The sequence below is a fragment of the Hemicordylus capensis genome, chromosome 2 (assembly GCF_027244095.1).
Source record: "Hemicordylus capensis ecotype Gifberg chromosome 2, rHemCap1.1.pri, whole genome shotgun sequence".
Taxonomy (NCBI): Eukaryota; Metazoa; Chordata; class Lepidosauria; order Squamata; family Cordylidae; genus Hemicordylus; species Hemicordylus capensis.
The window spans coordinates 351,098,459-351,123,634 of NC_069658.1; the positions used below are offsets into that span (position 1 = coordinate 351,098,459).

Consider the following 25,176-nt stretch of genomic DNA (forward strand, 5'->3'; position numbering starts at 1 on the left):
GTACACTTGGTCCAATTTGTCTGGACATCTTCCAGGAGCATGTGGCTAAGAATGGACTCAGAAGGTATGACTAAACAGCAAATAGACAGGGTTTATTGCAACTCGCACAAACACATTCTGTCAATGAGAACATCATTCATCTTCCCAATAAAACATACACATGTGCAATTCATTTAAAGCCAGGAAACCTAGGAGAGGGCACAATGGGTTGCATAGTCTCCTGATTTCTCTAAGGCTACTAGTTGCATTTACTGCACAAAAGGAAATGCTGAGCAAGGAAAAAAACACAACAGAAACTTTGCCACGGTACTGTATGCTTGCAATGAAAGAATAGCTCAACGGAACCATAAGCGGTAATAAGATATCTTAAACATTTCATTTCAGGCTCACATTACACATTAATGGTCTGATGGCCACTTTTTCTGAAGAACAACTTCATGTGTTGGCCAGTTTGAGCAGAGGAGAAGTGGCTGGGGAGGAAAGCCTAATTTTTCCCCCACTAGAAGCTTTTCGCGTCCAAATCACCCCCAGCCACTTTTTCACCCATATGATCCAAGTATGGGTTTGATGGTATTTAGTGGAAGCAGCTTGAGAGAGTGACTTGAAGCATAAAAAGGCCAGTGGGAAAAGAGTTAAGCACCCTCTCCCCATTCATTCTACGCTTAAAACAGATGCTCCTGAAGACTTTTTTTCTTTTAGAAAGAGTGGCTACATGGCATACATTTCTGCATAACATGTAGTTTGCCTTTGAGCAGCCAATAGTCATCTGCACCCTCAAATAACATGGACAGAATCCTAATCTTAGGCAGGCAGTGCAGATGTTTTTGAACATTTGTTTCTGTAGCACAGAAAATTCATAGTCTGAGCCCTGGATGTATTTAGGATTGGCTCAGTTGATAAATTCGAACTGGTCCTGCTCCCATGTCATTAGGGACATGACTGCAACATGGGTGGGCACGTCCCACCCCACCTCCTGTAATGTTGGGGTGCCATTAGCTAACCATTGGGGAGGGGGGGTAATCCAAACCACCCCTCCATGCAGGATTTAAATATTACTATTTAAATAACACATGGAGGGGCAATTTGGGTGAATAAATGCCATGAAGATCACTGACTATGGGTCTGTCACTGTCTCTCAGCCTAACCTACCTCAGGGGCTGTTATGAAGATAGTGGGAGCCCTGAGCAACATGGAGGAAGGGTTGGACACAAATGTAACTAATAATAATAGCACAATGACTTCACAGTACATTTTGTGTTTCACTAGACCGGGGTGGGCAAACTTAGTTCTCCAGCTGTTGTTCAACCACAACAACTACAACTGTAGTTGTAGGTTTGCCCATCTGTGCACTAGACATTAGCAGGAAGAGGGGGGAAAGAAGCATGGAGCAGCAGCAATTCTGGGTCTCTTTTCTATCTGATTCTGCCCTCATTGGAGCATAAGAGTTAAGAACTCCCTAAAAAATTGAGTCTGAAATAAGAAAATCAATTCCTATCTAAAATCCAACAAGTAAAGAACCCAAGCTTGGAGCAATGTTGTTTTAAATAGCTTACTTCCCTTCCTGTCTTCAAAATATCTATTCAGTCCTTTTCAAGTTTGGACTATCAAGCTAGGGCTGTTTCCCAGATACACTGTGTACTCATTTAGTTCAGAAATCACTTTGTTCTTCAAAGTGAAAGTTTCTAGGATGTTAATCTGTAACGTGGATAAGCCTTGTGGGTTTTGGTTTTGTTTCCTTTTTTGAAAAAGGGGGGGGGGGAGAATCTCAGACAGCCGATTTGGTACCTTTTCAACAAATAGCTTTAATGGCATCCATTGACCTAACATCCATTACAATATGCACAAACTGATACCACAGCCATTGATATAAGATTATTAGACAGAGGAAATAATATGGATAAACATAATGCATAATGACTTTCATACACATTCTCATGTACTGTCATATTACTTGAGTTGTATTCAGCCATAGTGAAAATTTATGACATTTTTAGGAGTCTGCTTGCTCAACCAAGGACAATGATTAGAGAACCTTTGAGGTTCTATCCTGAGACCCAAACGACATATTACATTAAGCATTAAGCCTTTGTATGCTTGCTTTTTGTTTCCTAAGAATGACCATAAGGTGCTGGTGGTGATCAGGACTTGTACAATGGCACGGGAGGTGAGAACATGTAATCCTTTGTCCAATCCCAATCAGTTCCTGGGCTGCTATTCACCCCAGGAGGGCAAATAGCCACAGCAAAGGCAAAGGGCTAACTCCCCTCCTCATGCGCCATGATCCTGATCTAGACTGATGCCACCGTCCCGCAACCCCAATGACTGCTATTTGCTCTAGGAAGCACACTGCTCGTGGTAGCTTCCTTCCTGGGGCAAAGAGCAGCAATAAACGGAAGATCTGTTTGGGGACTATGTTGTGCAGGAGGGGAAGTTTACCTGCTGCCCCCATCACAGTTCCAATTCAGATTTCTTCACACTCCCACAGCTGCTTGTTAGGAAACAAAAAGCAAAGCAAAGATGGGCCAAGGATATGCTTAACATAATGTGCAGTTTGGCTCCAAGTCCCCATGATTCAGTGGTTCTTTTTAACTTGTGTCTCTCTAATACAGTATAGTTAGTGCAACTCGTGAAAACCACCAAAAACCACATTAACCATCAAGGAATATATACATAACATAGATGGATCAACAGAACTTTATCAACCCATTAGTTCACAGTCATCCAGTTTACAAAAGATGAACCATATCAAATGTGTTTCAGCTATACAATAATTTTCAGTGGCATGTCAATCTGTGACACAGTCAGATGCACATTTTTGTGTGGCGAATGTAGGCATGGCTCTTGTATGCATACAGAAAACTTTTGCTGACAAGCACTATACTCCCAAGCATGTTTACACAGAAATGCAATTCTTTGAAATCCAGGGCCTCAATTTCTAAGTAAATACATTTAGATTGCTAGTCTATCAATCACAGTTTGACATAACACAATAGGATTTTTTTAAATTAACAAAACAAACTATTGCTTTGAGACATGACTAAAATAAGGAAGACTCAATAGTTTTGAGTCTTTTTGCTGTGGACTTCAGACTGAGGACCAGTCCTTTAAAGTACTGAATGCTCCTTCAAAAAAGAGCATTTAGTAAACCACTGAGGCATAATTAGACTTGAACTGAACAGATCTCCACTCAATTTCCTCCACCTTTAGCTTCAAAGTTCACTGGTCCTATTCAGGTGTATCACTAAACCATGGACTATTCAGATGTATCACTAAGCCATGGCTTTAAAAGCACAAACCATAAGCTCATATATCCCCTCCTCCTGTTTTTGCACATGCCAACCGAATTCTTCCATTCCTGAGTTAGCGGGAAGCCAGAGTTTGCCATTTTGTCTGAAATGGCAAACAACTGTTTGCCTACAAACCAGGATTGTAAACCAAGATAAAACCGTTGTTTGCAATCATGGCTTTAGCAAACCATTTCATGCTAATTTGCATAAAATGGCAAAAAAACCCTGTTTGCTACAAACCAGGAATGGAAGCTTCTGGTCTCCTCTCTTCATGCATGCTTGTATAGAGGGAGGAGGCAAGGGAGAGAATCTTGTAAGCTTGAAGCTGCTCACACTCATATAATGCTAAACCAAGGTTTAGTTTTATTCTGAATGCAGCCATAGAGGTCATTCTCACGACTGGGTGGGCGGAGCAGCGGCCAATGGGGAAAGCTGCTTAAACTTAACTTCCTCACCGACGATAACCGAGTCCTTGCTGGGCGCACTAATTGCACACCCAGATGGTCACTGGCTGCACCAGGCAGTGTGGAGGTTTGGGGGCTGGGACATGTTGTTCCAGACCCTGGAAATCCCATGAAGCACTGTGTGGGTGCTCAGTGCAAACAGAGATGGGTGGGTGATCATCAGTGTTACAGCGCTGGCTAAATGCAGCTGGCACTGTACACCATCAGGGAAACAGGGTTAAGGGAGTGCATGTTCCCTTAACCCCATTTATGAGGCAGGTTCCCTAGGTGGGTTTGCCGCCAATGCACCGCTGGGAGCCAATCAGCTCCCACAGGCAGCCAAGCCAGGGCTGAGCTGCCCTAGCCCAGTCTTGCCTGCTTGTGAGAACAGCCTCAGAGTTTCCTATACAGCTATCTCACAGAGCTTTCAAAGGGATAAAAACAGGATAAACCTCATTTAGGCCAGTCTAATTCCCTGGAATGATGATGGGATACAAGTAGGGTTAATAAATAAACCCTGCTTCAGCTTTAAATCAAAATCAAAATCAGGAGATTGGCTAATGCTGCATTTTAGAATAACTTGATTGAAGAAGTAAACGTAGCCACTGCTTTGTACAGGTGAACAAGAACAACAGAAATATTATGAAATATTGTGCCTATCTCTTGGTATGCAAAATGCATTACAGCGTTTAGCACGTCCATCTGCACGGCATACTAGGAGTTGTTCTTATTTTACAGATGGGAAACTGAGGCTGAGAGAAAGTAATTTGCTTAAGGACATCTAGGAGCTGAGATACTAAAGAAATGTAATAAGAGCACCATTATCAGAACTTTAATTATCCACAGCTCAGTGTAATCCACATTCATTTTGTATCATAGAGCTATGTCACTGTAACCCTCATAAAGATCATAATTATATCCAATCTCTTCATTATATTAATGCTTTTAATATTTCACAGGTATCTGGACTATAAGGATAATACTAGTTTCATGGTTGTATGAAGACTGGGGAGGAAACCCCCAACCAGGCTGGGATAAATAAGCAATATTTATTAATTAATATGAATAATATCTCCATTAAATTAGCATGGAACAAACTGAAGAGAGAAAGGGGATGTATTTGTACACATTGTATGACTGATCTTTAGAATCCATTGAAATGATATGATATGATATTTTTATTTATATTCTATCCCATCTTATCACATAAATCCCCAAACGAGCCAGCAGGGTGCAGTGGTTAGAGTACTGGACTAAGACCAGGGAAACCCGAGTTCAAATCCCCATTCAGCCATGATACTTGCTGGGTGACTCTGGGTGAGTCACTTCTCTCTCAGCCTAACCTACTTCACAGGGTTGTTGTGAGGAGAAACTGAAGTATGTAGTACACTGCTCTGGGCTCCTTAGAGGAAGAGCGGGATATAAAATGTAAGATAAATAAAATAAAAATAAAATTATCAGCAATATTGCTGGATTCAAAAGGGACTAAACATATTCATGGTGATAGATCCTAGTAAATCCAACTGGAAACTTGCTTCCAAAAGAGCTTTTTAAACACAGTCTGTGAGAGCACCTCCAGATGTCAAGCTACTGGAAGCTAAGCAATACAGCAACTAGAACTGACCAGAGACAGACACAGGATATTGGACTAAATGTAACAAATGGATATGTAGTGAGGTTGTACGCATGCGCAGCCTAACCTGGGTTAGACTGCGTATGTGAGGTGGCGGGAGCCGTGTGGATCCCAGTACTCCCGCCCAGTCTAAACGTACTTTTAAACCTGGCTTCTAGCCAGGGTAAAGGGTGCGAGTGCACCCTTAATCTGGCTGCTGGGATTGTGTGTGTGCTCGGGCTGCTTACACACAGAGACGGGTGCCTAGGGAGTCTGTCTCACAAGGGTATCCCCCAATGTACCACACTTGTGGTGTGGAGAGCTGGTCTTGTGGTAGCAAGCATGACTTGTCCCCTTAGCTAAGCAGGGTCTGCCCTGGTTGCATATGAAAGGGAGACTAGAAGTGTGAGTACTATAAGATATTCCCCTCAGGGGATGAAGCCGCTCTGGGAAGAGCAGAAGGTTCCACGTTCCCTCCCTGGCTTTTCCAAGACAGGGCTGAGAGAGATTCCTGTCTGCAACCTTGGAGAAGCTGCCGCCAGTCTGTGAAGACCATACTGAGCTAGAGAGACCAATGGTCTGACTCAGTATATTTATTTTGGTGGGCCACTGTGTGAAACAGGATGCTGGACTAGACGGGCCTTGGGCCTGATCCAGCAGGGCTGTTCTTATGTCACATGTGCATTGTGGGATATGCGAAGGCTGGGATAACTACCTGCAGCAGTGCAGATTGTATGGGAGCGCAGTCTGTGCTTCCCACCCACATAGGATGCTCGTCTGGGGGAAAGGTAAGTTTGGGCAGTCTTCCCCTGCCACCCCCACCCACTGCATCAGTTGCATGAATACCCTTCGTGAATATCCAAGCATATTCTGCAACATCCAACGAATCTACATGGCATTTTTAATTGCACATACACTGTGGAAACATGTTTTAGAAACTATTATAGGCTCTGGTTGTCTGAGATAAGTTTCTACAGTTTATACATAGTTGGTTGGTTTTTTAAAAAGACATGTAGCCACTTCATCCATGATAGGGTAGAAGTGGGCACACATTAAAATTGTAATAGGTGAAGTGCAGTGTTCCCTCTAAGGAATGAGCACATGCTTGTGCTCACAAGTTTTTTGATGTCCGCTCAGTTTATTTTAGACCCCGCTCAGGTTGAATCAGGAAGGTCCCATGGACACACACTACCTTGATACTCCCACCCAGAACAAAGCTCATTCTGCACACAGATGGGAAAAAAGAGAGAGAGAGAACACTGGTGAAGTGGCTATAAGACTCTTTGTATGAAAACACACACGCCAAACTTGGGTTTTGGAATTTAAAGAGGTATAAACTCAATATTTCCTTAAGACAGAAAACCAAGGGAATCCAGGCTGACTTGTGCTGTCAAAACCTAGCTTTCCTTAATAAATATTTATTTTAAACACATAAAACTTCATGTATCTGACCCCAGCATGCTAAAGCCAAAAGGGAGTCCTTTTGTTTACGGAGGTTGGGCAAGACTAGCCTACAAATGCCTATGGGAAACCCCAGCTCATTTCCGTAGCTCACACGCCCAGTTCCAAATTAAGAAACATAGAAGTGCTTCTTCAAGCCTTTTGCCTACTGTATATTACCAACCTGCTACAAGATGCAACAATGTTCAGAAAACTCCCTCAGGTCTCAACTTAATTATATTACCATAGCAAGGAGGAGAGCTTAATCTGATCAAAGTTTCAACATGTCTGACCTTTAAGGTTTGCAACCACCTAAAAGCCAGACCTACCTACTCAAGAGATACCTCAATTTGGTTTTCAAGTCATTTGTACCATTTAAAAGAGGATATACTTTTTATTATTTGGTAGTTCATTGGCGGCAGGGGGTGCGTGGGGGGAATTAGCTTCCGACAATGCCACATTTCACACAGGTTTGCAACAGGCATCTCAGCTCTTTCTAGGAGAGGTTCTAGCAAAAGTAAATGGAACTTTTATAGAGGAAAGCATGTTGATGAAACTCTTCATATATAAGGCCACACCCTGTTTTGATACACTGTGGCCCTGTACAAAGAGCTCTCAAGCACTTAGCAGAATGGTAGACGTTGTAAGGGTCTTGGTGGAAGAAAGAGTAGAAATATCAAGTGCATATCCTGAGTACTAAACCTGATGGTAAAACCTAGTGATGGAGTGGTATTTACTTACCACCTTTTCTGAAGACCAAGAAGAAAATATTAGATGTTGTAGGCACAGCTAAAAGGCTGTTCACACCCAGTCTGTGTACACTTATTTTTCAGAAAATGTTGACATATGTAGCCCAGTCTCCCATTCCAAGTGGCCAGAGGGCATTAAAACCTTCAAAATAAGTCAAGATACTTCTTTTAAAAATCCATGTTTACATAGCCACAGTGGAATAACCCTGTGTTATATTGATCCAGCGTGGTGTAATGACAAGATCCAACTATGAAGCTTATTTAGTGTCCTTGGACTAGTCACTTCCTCTCTGTCTAACCTACCACACAGGGTTGTTATGCGGATAAGATCAAATAATCCCCAAGAACACCCCCCCCTCCACCAAAGTACAATACCATGAAGTCACCTTAAATGGTGCAGTGCGGACTAACAAGCAGAAGGTTGCCGGTTCGAATCCCTGACTATGGGAAACACCTATATCGGGCAGCAGTGATGTAGGAAGATGCTGAAAGGCATCATCTCCTACTACATGGGAGGAGGCAATGGTAAACCCCTCCTGTATTCTACCAAAGAAAACCACAGGGCTCTGTGGGTGCCAGGAGTCAGAATCAATTTGACAGCACACTTTACCTTTCACTACCATGAACTCCTTGGAGAAAGGGGAATACATGATTATGACTAAATAAATAATAAATATAATATAATTAAAAAACAACAACAAGAAGAAGAGGAAGAAGCAGCAGCACTGTAGTCACAGAAGACCAGGCATTACAGAGGAACCAGAATTTGGTAATGGGATTTCTTCTGTATGTGGAGAGCAACCCAGCTTTTGGTCTGCCACAAAACAATCCCTTGTAATTCCAGCTACCCTGCTATCATCAAGTCCTTAGAAAATGGAACCATCATTGAAACAAAGAAAGAAAGAAATTGGCACCATGACAGTCACAAGAGCTGAGTGAATTATTGCCAGATGCAATTCACAATAGATACAAGAAGAGAAGAGATTTCCAGTCAAGATGCTGCTATATAACATGCAACATAAATAAGGAGATTAAAAAGGAACTGCAAGTAAAGCAATAATGAATAAAGAGAGGATAAGGGAATGAACATTTTTATTTTTAAAAATTATGTTGATACAGCATTGCAAGTGCTACATACAATGGAGAAATGTATGATGACTACTGTGAAAACAAGCAAATCGCCAAACCCACCAACCAACAATGCAACTTATTAGCAACCTTCTTCCACCAAAAGAGACCCAGTCCCATATGTGAACATAAAGGTTAGCTTCATACAAATGGCTGCCATGTCTCCATGCAATGAGCCATTTCATGTCTCCTGTTGTGCCTATGCATTGCTGCGTTTTACCTTGCTGTGTAAGACCACCATTGTGTGAGGTACACCAGGGATTTCCTAGCTGGTGTCTATCATAATTACTTCATGTTAAATTGCTACACAAAGGGCTTCTTTGCTAGAATGTTGCAGTCAGGCATATGTATGTACTCCGTTTCAAACGAGGTAGAAATAAAATACATGAAATATTTGCCAGAAATTTGTATGCATGGGCAGTTACATTGGCTCTTGTCACAAGTAGCATCCAGGTGACACTAGTGTAACGATCACAAAGGCCATCTGAGGCACTATTTAGGCATGAAGGATATAGGCTTATTTTTCAGGATGCTTATATTTTGTTTCCCCACTAATTCTTCATACTATTGTTATACACAATTGATATGAGTCAATCAATCTTTATTGTTACTTTCTATGTTTTATGCATGCCAAAGGCAACACTCTATTTCAACAAGAAAAAGTAATGACTGTTGAAACTTGATAGCGTGGTTTACAGTATTTATGAGGGATGGGGGGGGGACCCAGAACAAATAACAAATGCTTTTAATTACATTGCAGCATAAAGTGTATGCATGTTTATGCTGAAGTTAATCTCATGATGTTCAGTATGATTTACTCCTAGGTAAGTGTGCACAGGAGTGTGCATAAACATATTTACTAGAGAGTAACCTTCAAGAACTCAACTCAACTTACTTCTGAGTAGGCATGCTTCAGACAGCCCTGTTATTCTGGAATATATCCAAGACTGGGCCTTCACCTTGCTTGGAATCTTGGCTCCTTCCTACAAAACATCTTTGTTTCCCTCTCCTCAAGAAAATTTGAAAAGGCCATCATGCCGTCTTAGCTGGAGGAAGAATAAGATTTCCTCAATATACTGTGGTTTGAACGATGGGCAAACCTTTGGAGTGTATGGGATGCCACCTAACAAGTGAATAATATTTGCCACTCAATAAACAGTTCATTTAGTAAGACCAAGTAAAATAACATTTGTTTATTTCCCAAATCATGAGCAAATAACATCCAAATATAATGCGTGGTGGGATAGCTGTTCAGCATTCAGTCTTTTTACTTTGAATGTCCTTGATCTTTCTGAGAACATTATTATAGCAGAAGTACTTTTTGGTAGTTTAAGAGAATTCACCCCATGACAATTTGGAAAGGGGGAAAAAAACCCCAAAACACTCTGTTGGGGGGGGCATAGAGGGGAGTAGAGAAGAAGGATTACAAAATTAATCCCAACCTCCTACACAGGTTTTCAGAAAAACCTGACAAGAAATAAGTAGCTCTTTGCTAACAAGTAGAATCACAAAGGTAATACATGATAATCCCATTTCAGAAAAAGAAGGAAAGGTGAGAGTATATTTAGAAATTTAATACAGTACTAGTACCACTACCAGCAATGAAGTAAAAATACAGGAAAAACGTCAGGAGCTTTTTGGCAGGAGAATGGGACACAGGAAGATGGCACTGGGAGACATTTTAAAAATGTTTTTGTGCTGTAATATCTCAGGGTAGATGAAACTGAAACCAGGAAAACGGAATATTTATTGCTCTCATTTTTTGTCGTTAAGGAATGATATATACACTAAATAGAAACAGGGCAGTTAAGACGTCAGGAGATTTTGAAACAGTATATCAGAAAGGATTGCTGTCCCTGCTAAATGCTCTGCTTGTTGATAAAGAACTGGGGAAAAGCAAACATTTTAAAAGTATATGGTGTAAAACATCGAGTATGGAGATTACAGAAAAAGGATGGGATATAGTTTTAATCAAAGCAGCATATAGGTCTGCATGCATGAATTTTAAGGAAATTTTGGCTGACATCCAAACTAGCACTATGTTAGTGTTATAGGAGAGGGGTAGTGTTACAGGGGTGACGTCATGGGCTTGCAACGATCTATTTCAAATGCGCAGGCATGCTGGAGTGCTTCACAGTTATCAAGAGCCACTGGGCTGAACGGACAGGCCCAGTAGTCACTCCGGCTGCTGCCATGGGGGGGTGGAGGAAGCCTGCTCAGCTCACCCCCACCAACTGCCACCCCTCAGCTGCACAAGGTGGCTGAAATTTTGAAAACAAAACAGAGGCTTGGCACTGCGGGGTGAGTGTGGGGTGGCTTCAAGAGGCCTCCAGGCCATTTGGAGCCCCCCTGGACCTTGGAGGCCACGGACCGGGGCCCCAAGGTCTGGTGGTAAGAGTGTCTCTGGTTAGTCAAGCCCATTCATCGCATGTGCACATCTCACATAGTGCCCATGCTGCATTAATCAGAATATTGGTCATTGTACTTTGAAAATTAAATCTAGAAAAGCTGAATATGTTTTCAAGTATTGGAAGGGTGGTTTTCCTAATGCTAATTTCATACACATGTGGTGGCCCTGTCCAGTAATAACAGAATTTTGGAAGATGATCCAAGGAAACAGTCAAATGATGACAGGATATAATCTGGAAATAAATCCGAATGGGGTTTTTGCTGGAAATACTAAGAGAGATTCTAAAGGAAATAAGTTATATCTAACTTATTAATTGCTGGAAAGATTTTAAGAGCTTAAACTTGGAACGGTAGTAGAAAGATTACGCATCAAGAATTGATCAGTAAGGTATGGCAAACTGCTCAGCTATGTAAATTGACTGGATTAGTTGAGGGGCAAGTGTACGATAATTGGTAAAGTAATTATAATAGTGAGGTGTTTCTCTCTTATATATATTTTTTCCTTCCCTACATGTATTATGCTATAACTTAAAGTGCACGTTTCCATTTCTCCTTTTTTTGGTTTTATCTTCTATTGCATATTGGTACTAAGTTTGCGAATTTTAAAATATTGATTCTGTAGTCATATGTAAAAATGTCTGTTTCTAGTATTACTAATAAACAAAGAGTAAGAGTAGGCGACATTATTGATCAGAGAACTGCTCTAGACCCTGGTAAACACTTTTAAAAATTATTAATCACATATAAAAACACACATGTAAATGACATACAAAATATTACTTCACAATTAATCATTTAATATAAAACTGCTAACAAACATTAATAGGCATTAAAAACATTTCTACCATGCTTATTAAATGTCTTAATTCAATTTTTTTTCAATTAATGCAACCTTAAATTAAACTAAGTTCATGATCTCAAATCTAACTCCTCCTATATTTAATACATTCTTAACATAATTTGTTACCAGCCTTCAAATCTCCAACTGATTAATATATTTTTATTCTCATTTTAAATACACTGATAATTTTATGAAGAACACTGCTTCCCACATTCTTCTCAGAAAATCTGTTAATTTTGGATGATTTGCATTTTTCCACTTTGCAGCACATTCTATGAGCCACTGCCAGCAAACACTCTCTCACACATTCAACACAGGATTTACATAAATGAGTAATCAAAGGGTCCAACACTAAATGTAGGTTTAAAAGCCCCACTGATGACCCTTACAATCATATCTAGTTGCTCTTTTACATCTCCACAATGTGTGTTAAAATTTGCTTTGACACCTGATGAAGTGTCAACATTTACCTAACCCTTGTTTAGAGATATGCTACTTTAAAGTAGTTTTGTTTAATATTCAATGACAGAAATATTTAGATTTATTTTCCAAACAGGCTAGCCCATACCTTATTTCGTATATCCATATTTAATCCTTGCTGTACGTAACCTTAGAATTTATTCTTCCAGTGCCTTTTATTTTAAAAAGAATCATTGGCTGATGCCTATTCAACCCCTTCTGGGGCACTGTGACAAGAATCTATGATGTGTTCCAGATGGCAGTGCCAGGCACATACAAGATTCTTAAGAGGACTCCTCCATTCCAAAGCTCTTGCAGGGGAGCTGAGATGGCTTCACAGGGCCAGTGTGCTGATGAGCTGGGCAAGGTGGCTGCTGTTTCAGGCAGGAGATTGGCAGAGGTGGCAGATGGCTGCCTCTACTGGCTTGCCACAAGTTGGGCATTCCCTAAGCTTAAACAGTAGTGGCACAAGAGCCACTGCTCTCCTCCTTCTCGCCCACTCCCCCGCCCATTTTTACCATTTCCAAAAGCCAGAGGGGAAAGGAGTAGAAGGAAAATGGAGCCCTATCTTGGAGAAGCTAGGCAGGGAGCTTGAAACCTTCTGCCCTTCCCAGAGTGGCTCCATCCCCTGAGGGGAATATCTTAGAGTACTCACACTTCTAGACTCCTGTTCATATGCAACAAGGGTGGACCCTGCTTACAGGGGCATAGCAAGGCTGGAGTGGGCCCAGAGACAAGATTTTAAAATGGGTCCCCCCTCACTGAAGTTCAGCTCATGAAGTAAAGAATGAGGCTGAATAGTGGTAACAAAAAGCATAGTAAAATTTATATTTATATATATATAACCTATGTGCCACAATAGAACATCATCCTAAACTATTTTTAAAAAGGTTTTGTAAATTGTGGACGATGCAAGTCATGTAATGGTACTAGAGAAAGACATGCCGTTCTGGTAGCTCCAGGTCTAAATACTCACATCAATTTCAGAGGATGAATACAACTGAAGAAAGCCCGGGTGGGTGCGCAGCTGGGGGAGTCAGTCATGTGACTTGCCTCTGGGGCCCCCCCCAAGACAGTGGGCCCCCAGACAACTGTCTCCCCTTGCCCTATTATAGTTATGCCCCTGCCTGCTTAGCTAAGGCGACAAGTCATGCTTGCTACCACAAGACCAGCTCTCCTCTTGCTAAATCAGATGAAGAAAGATATTTGCTAGGGAGGTGAGTGAGGTAGGTGGTGGCTTGAGCCAGCCAGGAGGCTTTGGATAATTTAAGGAGCCAGTGCATTCCCAGAAATCAAATGATTAGCCATAAATGCTTGAACGAGGACTGTCTAGTACTCTTCAAGCATTCACATTCTTCTCACCTCGCTGGATTTTAAATCAGAGCATAACAGCTGTCAGTCCTCCTGGGTACTGCTGCTGTCAGCCAAAGCTACTGCTCATCAGCTGGCCTTGTATGTCCTGTCTATGTCCCCCACTCCTGCTCCTTCAGAGAACCTGTGATGCAGGTGGTGGATGGCCAGTAGCACATCACAGAGAGTGCCTTTCCCTCACCCTTACCATTGCTTTGCGGGACTTGCCACAGACATTTCTTCTCACTGAATCCTTCCTGGGAACCAGCTTCAACTTCTCTCTTTTCCCCAAAGACATTCAATTCCTTCCCCTAATCTTGCTGCTTCAAGTGTGCTTTAGGTAGAGCTAGAATTTTCAGAGTTCATGCATCCTTATTCAATGAACTAGTTGAAACTGTGGCAGTCATTGGCCCATAAAGGAGAACATTTGGACTTTTGTTGGGAGCAATTTTGGCCTGATGCTTATTTCTCTGCATATGTACAGAATATGCAAATTCACTTAGGCTCTGAATCAAATCTGGTCATTCCTGGTCAGCCCTTGATGCCCTAAACAGATGTTCTGGAGCATGAAGGCTAAACATAGCCTCAGTGCTGACATACTCCATGGCCTTGCCTCCTGCAGTCCTTTGGTTCCGCATGAGTCCGAAGGGTGTGTACCAGTCCAGGAGTGTGTGGCTAGCCAGCATGCTCCTCTTCCTCTTGTATTCAGGCACAAAAAAGGATAGAAAATGAATATTGGAGCTAAAAGTGTGGAAGAGAAGGATGTCACAAGCTGAGACAGATGCTGAAGATCAAGAATCCAATTGGTTCAAAATCCTGAACTTCAATATTAAAAGGACTGTGGGGAATCCACATATAATCTCTGATACAGCAAGTTAAGTTCCATTTATGCATGACCTTCTGGGTGCTGTGTTTATCTTGATGCCATTGGCTGATCAATTCTGATGACATGATGAGCCTGTTTCACTTGCTAGTGGCTCAGCAATAAGGCAATAAGCAGTAATGCCCTTGGGACATCAGAAAGCCTGATGCAAGTTTCTTCCAGGCTGGCACTGGTTCCGCTGCTCCAAGGACCACAGGCAACTGTACTGGGATGTATTTATGCCATGGACTTTTGAATGGCACCTTGTAGTTGTAGATTGCTTGAGGAGTCTTGGAGACTTGCCCCAGAAAGTGACATATTTATAATACTTTATTTACATACTTGATACTTATAAAGGTAGGATAAGGTCTGCAAGAGTGTTGGAGCTGTCGAAGTACTTAAAATAATTTTGGTAGCAAAAACAGTTTAAGTCTGTTTAAAGGCCATATTAATGCAGATACAAAATAATTCAAGAGCACATGTTATCTGAAAATTGTATTTTTTTATCCTTTAGGTTGACATAACAAAGCTTCCATCTGATGAACAGGACATGGGATTTTAATTTTTATGACTCCAGTTTGAGACGTGTCACTAGTACAACAATCTATTTCTCCCTTGGAAACTTGTAAAAAGGACAAACCAACACATACATTTTCTTTTGCATCTTAATCATGAGGATGTTCTTTGTACAAAGGATATTTTGATCCATCAACCTGTTATTGCTGTCTTTTTAGCTAAGTAAAACACAGGCAAGTCATCGCTTTTCTTAATTTGCAATTCCAAAGTAAATAAGGTTCCATTCCAGATGAAAATTTAAATAATGTAAGAAATAGAAAGCAACAAGTGGGGATCTGCAACAAAATCGTTACAGCGTATCCCCAGCCTCTAACCAAAGTACTTCTGTTCAGGATCCCAGTCAGTCTGGAACAGGAGCCTTGTACTTGTTGGGACTCCTATACAGCATAGGAAAGAAAAACTGTCTAAAATATTTATATACACTCCTTTTTGACAGGATTCACCAAGTGGTTTATACAGCAGAGAAACAGGGAGGAAAATGCTTCCTGTTCCAAAGGGGCTCGCAGTCTTAAAAAAGAAAGTCCTGAGCAGCTTATGGTATTCTGGGTATCGAGCATTAGTGTCAGAGGGATGTGTGCCATGAGGTTAAAAAGCCCTTCTCCTACCCTGGCTGGAGAATATGCATCTATCCTCCTGAGACCTCCTGCTGCTGTGCTCTTTTGCCAAATAGCTCAGGAAAAAGGCTGGCTGCCAGCTCTGAATCTGAACATTTTATTGCTATTTTAACTGGGGTAGCTGGTATTAGGGATGTGCGAACAGGTTCGACGTCGTCGAACAGGTTTGACGTTGAACCTGTTCGGTTTGACTGTTTGGGGTTGAACCAAAGCAGCGCCTGTTCAGTCCGACCCCGGACTGAACACCTGTGAATGTTCGGGGGTTTGGCAGACCATTTTCCAAAAATAAAAAATAAAATATAACCTTATTCCCCCTCGGGGGAGTTCCTGGAGGTGGTGGTGGTGGGGGGTTCCATGGAGGTTACCCCTCCTCCCACTGGCCTCCATTATGCCGCTCTTCGGACGGTTTTCGGCCTTCACCCAGTGGCCTGGCAGCCATTATGGAGGCTGCGCGCCTGTGCACATGGCCTCTGCACACGTAGAGGCCATGTGCGCAGGTGCGCAGCCTCCATAATGGCTGCCGGGCCACTGGGTGAAGCCCGAAAAACAGCTGAAGAGCAGCTGAAGAGGGGCATAATGAAGCCAGCAGGAGGAGGGGAAACCTTCACAGACACCCCCCCACCGCCTCGAGGAACTCCTGAGGGGGAATAAAGTAAATAAATAAATAATCTGCAACACACACCCCGACCGACTGGGGGGGGGGGTCGAGGGGGTGCCAGACCAAACTGGCCCAGTCTGGTTTGAGTCTAGTCCAGACTCAAACCAGACCAGGCCAGCCGGTTTAGTGAACATCCCTAGCTGGTATGGAAACACCTATATCAGGCAGCAGCGATATAGGAAGATCCTGAAAGGCATTATCTCACATTGCGTAGGAGGAGGCAATCATAAACCCCTCCTGTACTCTACCAAAGAAAACCACAGGGCTCTGTGGGTGCCAGGAGTTAAAATCGACTTGATGGCACACTTTACTTAGTATAGTGTTGGGAGGAGAAGATAGATTGGTTTGTTTGTTTATGAACTACAGGACATATATCCCTCTGAAACTAATGCTCACCTTTAAAGTACACAGGTTTACTATATGCTGTTAGGGGCTCAAGTAAGACAATTCTCTTTCCCACTTTCCAACTATTTCCCTTTAAACAAAAAACAAGAAAACCCAGACACCTTCAACATGGTATGGCTCAACTGCCCTCAACCACAGATTTGCTGCTAGGCTTGCACAGTCTGTCCAACTTCAGTTTTCTTTAGACCCTTCACCTTTTTCAGGCCCCTCTAACCTGCAATAAAATAGTGGACTATCTTGCAGACCTCTCATGAGCCACTATCTTCCAGCCAACCTACTTTTCAAGTACAGAAGGATATTGTAAGATCCAGTATTTTCAATGCATGAAGTTTGGCCTTATGTTGGAGAGCACTGCAGATAATTCAGTGATAAAGCAAAGGACACATATCTTATTGTTGACTCCTAGGAATGGAGCCATTAAAGCAATGAACATAAATGGATTAAGCTAAACAAAGTTTTAATAGTGCTCCATTTCATTTTAGACAACTACTTCCATGGTTTCCATCTATCAATTGAATTGGTATCCTTAGATCAATTAAACTAATAAAGTGCAATATTATGTCTTTTATGCTTTTTAACTAAGTATTTGAACCCCAAACAATAATTTAGATACAGCTAATCTTGTCTGTAACTAGCTTATTCATCTCCATTTCCCCCCCATCTTCATTTTTTGGTGAATGCAGGTGAGTTACCACTTGTTTTCCATATACTTTGAGAGAAAACTCAGAAAACCTACTGAACATTGTAAAAGTGGGTCATTTCCCTTTTTTCTGTTTTAAGAACTGGCACTCTATTTTCCATTCTATTTATTAGGAGATATTATAAAATGATCTTTCAGACTAGGCATCACCTGTCAGAAAATTCTAGAATTCCAGGTATGATAAAACCAGTGTGTTTGGCCTACATGCAGCAATCCTGGTTCAGAGAAGTCATCCTTAAGCGTGGAACAGCTACACAGTACATGCAAAAGTTTTCCTAGGACAATCTCTCTTCCAGCACTGAGTGTGGTAGGAGCGGTGCTTCCATACCATCTAGTGATCAGAGCTCTCCATTCTAGAGGTAGCAATCACTTGTTAAGGGGAAGGAGATATCCTGGCTCTGAAACGTCTGGTTCTGGAAGTCAAAACAAGTTCTGGCTTCCTTCCTCCTTGCCCAGTTAACAGGCAACAAGCACTATTAGAATGAACAATGTCCGTGTATGTCTAATGTATATACTGGTATTGTCATGTATCTGGGTGCAGTAATTAGCAAAACACAGTGTTTTACTGGTCTAGCAGTTTCCTGGATCAAGCCATAAACTTCATAAACTAAGGAATAGAATTCTGCCCCCCATCACATATGGATTCATATTTGCACATTTTATTTGAGATACCACATTGTTTTCAATTCCTACCATCATACCTAGATGATGGCAATACAGCCCTATGTATGTTTATACAGAAGGAAGTCCTTCCAAGTTCAATGAGACTCAATCTATCGATTGCAGCCTTAATTTGGGGGGGGGGGAGAGAAGGAAATTATCCATGCCTCCTCTGACAGAGTGTGTACCGTCATGCTCCTTCTGCCTCAATGTGATACAAATGTATGCTGCTATTTCCATTCACAGACTCAAACTATAATGCTATTTTTGCTAAAATAAATTCCCAAGGACTCCCTCTGTTTACCTCTATTTATAATTACTGAAAGACATTTGCTTGTAGGTATTTCTGATCATACTGCAGGTAATGTTCACAGACATCACCCACAGTTCTTCTAATTTACATGGGCAATCTTCTTTGTCTGAATAGGGTTGTTGTTTTTTTAAAATTAACAAGAGGATTTACTTGCCTTCACACTGAAAATTCCTTTGAACTTGGTTGGAAATAAATTGTTTCCCTTTTTAAAAGTTTATCTTTTGGTTTGCTTACAGCACCATGTCAAAGAGTGCTAGAAAAAGTGCTGAAAAGAACACCCGAACTGATCAGGGAGCGGGGGTTGGAGCACCTTCCCTACAAGGAAAGGCTACAGTATTTGGGGCTTTTTAATTTAGAAAAAAAGACAGATAGTTAGGAACATGATAGAGTTTTATGTGTTGAAAGCCAATTGAGAGAAGGTCCCGCCCCGCGCACTTTCTCTCAGACTTAATACTAGAACTTGGGGTCACCTAATGAAATTGATTTGCAGTAGATTCAGGACAAAATAATGTGAATATATTCACACAACAGATAATTAACTTACAGACTTTTTTTGTCACAGGCTGAGATGGCTCCAAAGGGGGATTAAACAAATTCATGGAAGAGAGCTCTATTACTGTCTATTAGCCAGGATAGCCAACTTTATTTATTTATTTTATTATTATTTACTTAACATTTTTATACCGCCCAAAACTTGGAACCACAATGTTCACAATGAAACCACAATGTTCAGAAGCAGTATACCTCAATACTAGCAGTTGCTGGGAAACAAATAATAAGGGAAGACTGTTGCCTCCTGCCCTATTTGTGGTATTTCTGGAAGCATCTTCTAGTTATAAACAAAATGCTCCCCTAAATGGAACTTTACTCTTTTTATTGTTGTTGGAGATGTACCATGGGTTTCATCTGGTCCATTTTTGTTTCCTGTCCAGGTTCAACAGAGATACCATTCCTACCACTGAGACTTTGTACCATGTCTATGGGACGCATAGTAGGTACTCATAACTATCTATCTAAAATGCTACCACTTCCTTCAAACCTTGAAGATGTTAATATAAAACACTGCTGAACATCAGTTGTCTGAGAAATGCATTGTCTATTGATCACCTCAATATCGGGCAGTGCTAGTTGTGCACTCAAACAACCAAAGCAAATTAAGAGACTAATGTGTAAGTAATCGGCAGAGGTGCACCGAGGTAATTTTGGAGCCTGGACCTCAAGGCCTTTGGAGGCCCCTCCTCCACTGCAAACTAAGCATCATGATGCTCTGCCGGGTGACCACACCACCCGGGACAGACTAAAGAGGATTTGGGGGGCCCCAGGGGCTGTGGAGGCCCTGGACTTTGGCCCCGAAGTCCAGGGCAAGAGCACATCTGACAATCGGACCTGGATATTCTGCTCATTTGTAGCAGGAAGGGTGTGCACAGTACCACAAGAGAGATAGATGTCATTTGGTGGTTGCACGCAGTCAAATGGGATACAGAGGGATGGGGAGCAAAACAGCAACTCAATCCAGTGTCATCATCTCATCCCTCAAACACAATCAAGTTCTGTCTCAGGACACAAGGTATGCTCCAGATTGAAAGCCTGTGCACAAGTAAGCTCAACTGAACAACGTGGGACTTACTTCTGAGAAAACATACATAGGACTGCATGGCACATTAAACATTTCCTTGGAACTAGCATATGTAAAAAGGGGGTGCCACCTTATTAAATGAGAGTTTTACAAGGAACTTGGAGTGAAAGGATGGGAAAAAAATAAGACACAACATTTTATTAAATGCACATTTCCTTTTCACATAAGAAATATCATTTATACACATTGCCTGTACTATAGGAAGTGAAAACAAGTGAAACTGGGGGGATAGAGGTGCAACCACCTTCCTGCAGCCTAGGTACCGAAAACACACCAACTGCAAGCACCTCTGCATGGAACTTTGCCCCTCCAATGTTTAGAGAGCCTACTTCCAAATGAGTGGGCTTCAGATCACAAGTGGACACTCGCAGTATTAAAATAATTTGAGAGGATGCACACAAACATAGAATGTTGCCATGCTGCTTGTGACTAAAATGGTTTCATAGCACACCAAGAGCAGAGCAGCCACTTGCTATAGTACTGAATGTACTAATTTTTCTGCTTTACAGTACAGCAGAGGTCAGTGGTACAGCACATGTTTTGCATGCAGAAAGTCACAGGTTGGATCCCCGACATGTAGAACTAGGGCTGGGAAAGACTCCTACCTGAAACTTTGGAGAATTGCTGCCAGCTAGTGTAGACAATACTGAGTGAGATAGACCAATGGCCTGACAGTATCACAATCAGATAATTACTATTTCTAAACTTAATAGAAAAAGGATTTCAGATGTACTTGTGAAAATCAGAGCAAACCATACCCAAGTTTGAAATCTAGGAACTAATACAGGCTTTAGCTACCACTATCCATGGCAGGGTTCCAAACTGTAATTAGGAAACTTATGGGGCATATATACTCACTCCCCTCTTCGCTCCAGGATATCAATCTGGCTCAAATCTATTAATGGTTGGATTCTCAGCATTGCCAATATGAGAGAAACATAGCTTTGATATTACAACATATGCCTAGTACTAAAACAGAGTGTCCCTAAATTTTATACCTGAATATAACAACTTTACTTTGCCACAGAAACTCAGAAAGTAGTATCTACTTTGTCTCTGGGCTTTTGTATAATCAAACTAGGTCCTTCTGTATAAAGATCTCCATCCAAGAAAACATTTGCCTTCTGGAAAGGCAACCTATCTTGCAAAGTAAATAAAGAAAAATAAAACTGACTATGGCTGCAATCCTAAAGAGACTTACAAGGGAGAAAGTCCATTGAAAGTCAGTGGCATTTACTTCTGAATAAACATGCTTAGAAATGCAGTGGAAAGCCCTTGAATATATGCCACCCCAGTCCCCCTGCATGTGTGACTTTAACTAACATTCAAATCCTAATTGCCTGCAAATAATTTAAAAGACACACAACCAAAAGGAAAACTCCTGAACTTGCAACATGAAACTAAAACAAAATATTCAAGAAATAGATCATTATTCTTTAACAGTGGCACTCATGTTGTGTTGCTTTTATCTTTTCACCCCTTTTCTTTAGTAAAGGCATAAACAAAGATTTTGGGGACTGAAAAACATAGGTATCAGTACTGCTATGATTGTGGTCTAATAAGTGTGACAGTGCAAAATGTTAGAAAGTTCTATGAAACAAAGAAGATGAACTCACCAAAGGTGACATTGATCCATTTGATAGGTAAGGATCAGAGAGCATGAGGAAAGGGTAGCCAGAATAAGCAGATCCTTTGTACATCCCTGGGTCCTGATGTTTTAAACCTGTTAAAATCAAAGCATTATTATGATTGTGCCTCACAACAGTTTCCCACTACATTCCATTCATACTTGTAGTTTTACAAGAGGGAGTCAAACACTTTCTCTCTATATAGCTGCATGCTTAAATGACAACACTATTTGGTCATATGCATCTTTTGCAGGAACACTCCTGCATATCAAATTAATTTCCTTGTCACCAACAATCCAAAGTCCCAGCATATTTAATGGTAACAAAGATGCCACAAATAATTTAATTTTTAAAAACGGCTTGCCATCAAGCAATTTTCCACCTCTGCTTTTCTTGATCAGACAACTACAGCAGTACGGTTTCCAAAAGCTTTTGATTAACAAGGATGAGCTGTATACTTCTCAGCTGATCACTGAGCCCGTTTCACGCCTGGGGTGCACGGATTTCCCAGGTGGTCCCCCATCCAGGTACTTGCCAGGCCCAGAGCTGCTCAGTTCCAGAGACAGAGCGGCATCAACCTCAGTCTGCATTTTCCATCCTAATATAAAATATTCTGTCAACCATATTTCAAATATTTAGGAGTTAGGGAGAGGGAGGGAGGATATTGTTTATACTTCTTAAATTTCAATGGGAGTGACTGACGTATTAAGTTTCAATCACCCCGTGTTATGGCAGCTCAGCAGCGAAAGGCTTCAACTACTAAATCAAAGTCCCTCCTAGGGCTCCCTTCCTTCCTTTGCCTGCTTTGATTTAGCTGAAAGACACTGACGTTTTCCCCTCTGCTGCTACTGCTGCCGCTGCCACCCCCTCTCCCCGCGCCCATCAGTTTAGCATTTCCAAAAAAAAAAAAAAAAGGTGGGCGGTGGGTAGAGAGAAAGGAGAGGAAGAATGAATCGATTCTGAAACTGACCATCTTCCATGTGATCCGGGAGTTTCTCTTGATAGATCCTTTGAGGATCTTGCAAGCGCCTGATTGCCTGTATGGAGGGTGAAAAAGAGAGAAGGGAATCAGGGTTGGGAGCGAATAAAGTTTTGAGCTCCTTGTAGGAACCAGAGGCATAGCCGAGAGCAGCCAGAGGAAGCCCTTTGTGGTGCGGCGGTGGGGACCCGTCTCACTCTCTCTCACCTCGGAATGAGTTCCTGCTGTTGCTGCTGCATTTGAAGCCTGGCTGCTCCCGTTGTTGCTGCTGCTGCTGCTGCTGCTGGGGGTGCTGCTGGTGCTCTCGGACTCGTTCACCAGGGATGACTTGAGGTCAGCCAGATCTCCCTCGGTAAAGACGTTGGCCTGGATTTTCTCCTCTTGTTCGCCTTCGTCTTTGAAGGCGATCATCTCATCAGTGGCCCCCAAATCATCGCCTCCGCCGCTGTTGAGTTGGGGCATTTTCTTCCCGAGCCACGCGAAGAGCAAGCGAACTTCTTGCACAAGGGCGGCCGGGCGGGCGGGCTGGCCAGGAGGGAGGAAGATCGGGGATGTGAAGGAGGAGAGGGGGGGACTATTCGGAGCCCGTTTGGCTGCGTTCACACCGCTCGTTTGATGCGGGGCTAGGAAAGAAGAGGAGTTTGTTTGCAACCCGAAGACAATCGGAGGGATCAAGGCAGCGACCGGCCCCCTCCCCGCCGTAGCTCTTTCTGTCCCTCCCTTCCTCCCTCCCAGCCCCAGGAAAGTTTGACTAAGTAGCAGCAGCCGGCCGTGCCTGGGTGAGAAAGCAGCAGCGCCAGAGGGTTCTGCTGGGAAAGGCACCGAGCGCCCGAGGGATCGAGCGAGAGAGCGCCTGTAAGTGCGCGAGCCAGGCAGAGCACAAGAGAGCCCCAGCCAAAGGCTTTCGACATCAAAGCAGCCGCCGGCTGATTGACAGCTGCGGGGAGGGGTTGGAGGACTCCTTTTTCCTCCGCAACGCGCTCCTGCCTTAAAGAGACAGCGCTCGCCTCCTCATGTACGCCTGGAGGAATGCCCATTACAGGCAATTACAGCCTGCGCTCTGGTTCGGCGGGCGGGGCGAGGAGGGCGAATGGGCGAGGAAGAAACCGTTCCCCAAATTTTGCAGCAACAGAAAGACAGAGAAGAGCACAGAGCCTTTTTCGCCCCTGAAAGAAATGCAGCACAGTATGAATACACACACACGTGTGTGTATGTGTATGGGTGTGATACAAAAGCTATCGTCCTGCACACTTACTTTTAAAAGTAAATCACTGAAACCAATGGAAGTTCCTTCTGAGTAAACATTCCCAGGGACGTTACATAGACTCTGGTACTGAAATCCGCCTGAGACTCTGTGAAGGGGCGATCTATAAATCAAAGGAAGGCAGGATGGACCTGCCCAGTTTCTTGCTAGTTGCCTAAATCAGAAGAACCACTCTCTTGTATCTTCTAACAGTAAGCGTAGAAACCACCTCATGCAAGATGATGATGATGATGATCCATATAATATAGGTTGATCCTCTCCATGGTAACTTCGGCTTCCTCAGTCTCCAACTGTTTATGTCATACTATGGCTAGAATCCTATGTACACATACTTGGGATTAAGCTCCACTGAACACACTGTGAGTTGCCAGTACTGTCAAATCAATAGGAATAGATGACGAGGGCTGAGCCTATCAATATTTCTGTGCACAGTTTTAGGGCAATATGCATTGACATCGGAGCGTTTTTACTCAAAGGTGGCGGGGGGGATGCATACCCTGCGCCTGTTCGAAGCGATTATTCTCCGGCCCGGAGACTCCGGGTGACCTTCACACCTCTCTCGCAGTCTAACCCTGAACACATTTTTAAAGTCACATTCATTTCAATGGAAATCACAAGTATGCTTGGGATTGCATCTTTAATTCCACTTATGATATCATATAGCAGTTTTTGTAATGAACGGGCAGAACGATTGAATTAATGAATAGGTAGAACGATTTATTTTTTAAACTGAAGGAAGGGGTTTAAACTAAATCCGAACTAGCCAAACATGAAACACCAAAATTGAGGGTTGATTCATAAAAGAACCCGATTTTCCAACTAATGCTGAAATCCTGCATATTTATTTGTGAGTAAGTAAGTATCATCAAATCCAGTGGGACTTACTTCCGAGTAATCACGCTTAAGATGGCCTGCATGTCAGAGGAAGCTCTATTTCCCCTTCCCTACCTCCAGCCTCCTCCTCGGTGATTCACTTCAATAGAAATCACAGGATCTGGCCCATTTTATGCGTGCGTTGATTTAAAAAACTGCGTTGCACTGAGAAGGTGGGGGAGGACAATTGGCTTTCCTGCAGTCAGTCTGCCTGCCTGCCTGCCAGTCATCCCGTGCTAAAAGCAAATGCAATTTTGTATGGCGCTTCGCTACTCAAGTTCAAACGGCAC

At 42.4% G+C, this 25,176-nt stretch overlaps 1 protein-coding gene across 13 annotated transcripts in view; it reads right to left on the reverse strand.

Moving 5' to 3' along the window:
• TCF7 (transcription factor 7) overlaps positions 1–23,553 on the reverse strand; it is a 185,896-nt gene extending 162,343 nt beyond the window's left edge. For 7 of the 13 annotated variants that reach the window (XM_053294780.1, XM_053294778.1, XM_053294775.1 and 4 more), the window contains exons 1-3: positions 22,957–23,553; positions 22,741–22,807; positions 21,759–21,865 (exon numbers count right to left, since the gene is read on the reverse strand). In XM_053294780.1, the coding sequence (XP_053150755.1) occupies positions 21,759–21,865; positions 22,741–22,807; positions 22,957–23,211 (429 nt within the window). In that variant the 5' untranslated portion in view covers positions 23,212–23,553. The remainder of the gene's footprint in view (positions 1–21,758; positions 21,866–22,740; positions 22,808–22,956) is intronic. The other 6 variants (XM_053294769.1, XM_053294767.1, XM_053294768.1 and 3 more) reach the window with 5 other exon arrangements.
• Positions 23,554–25,176: the final 1,623 nt, after the last annotated feature.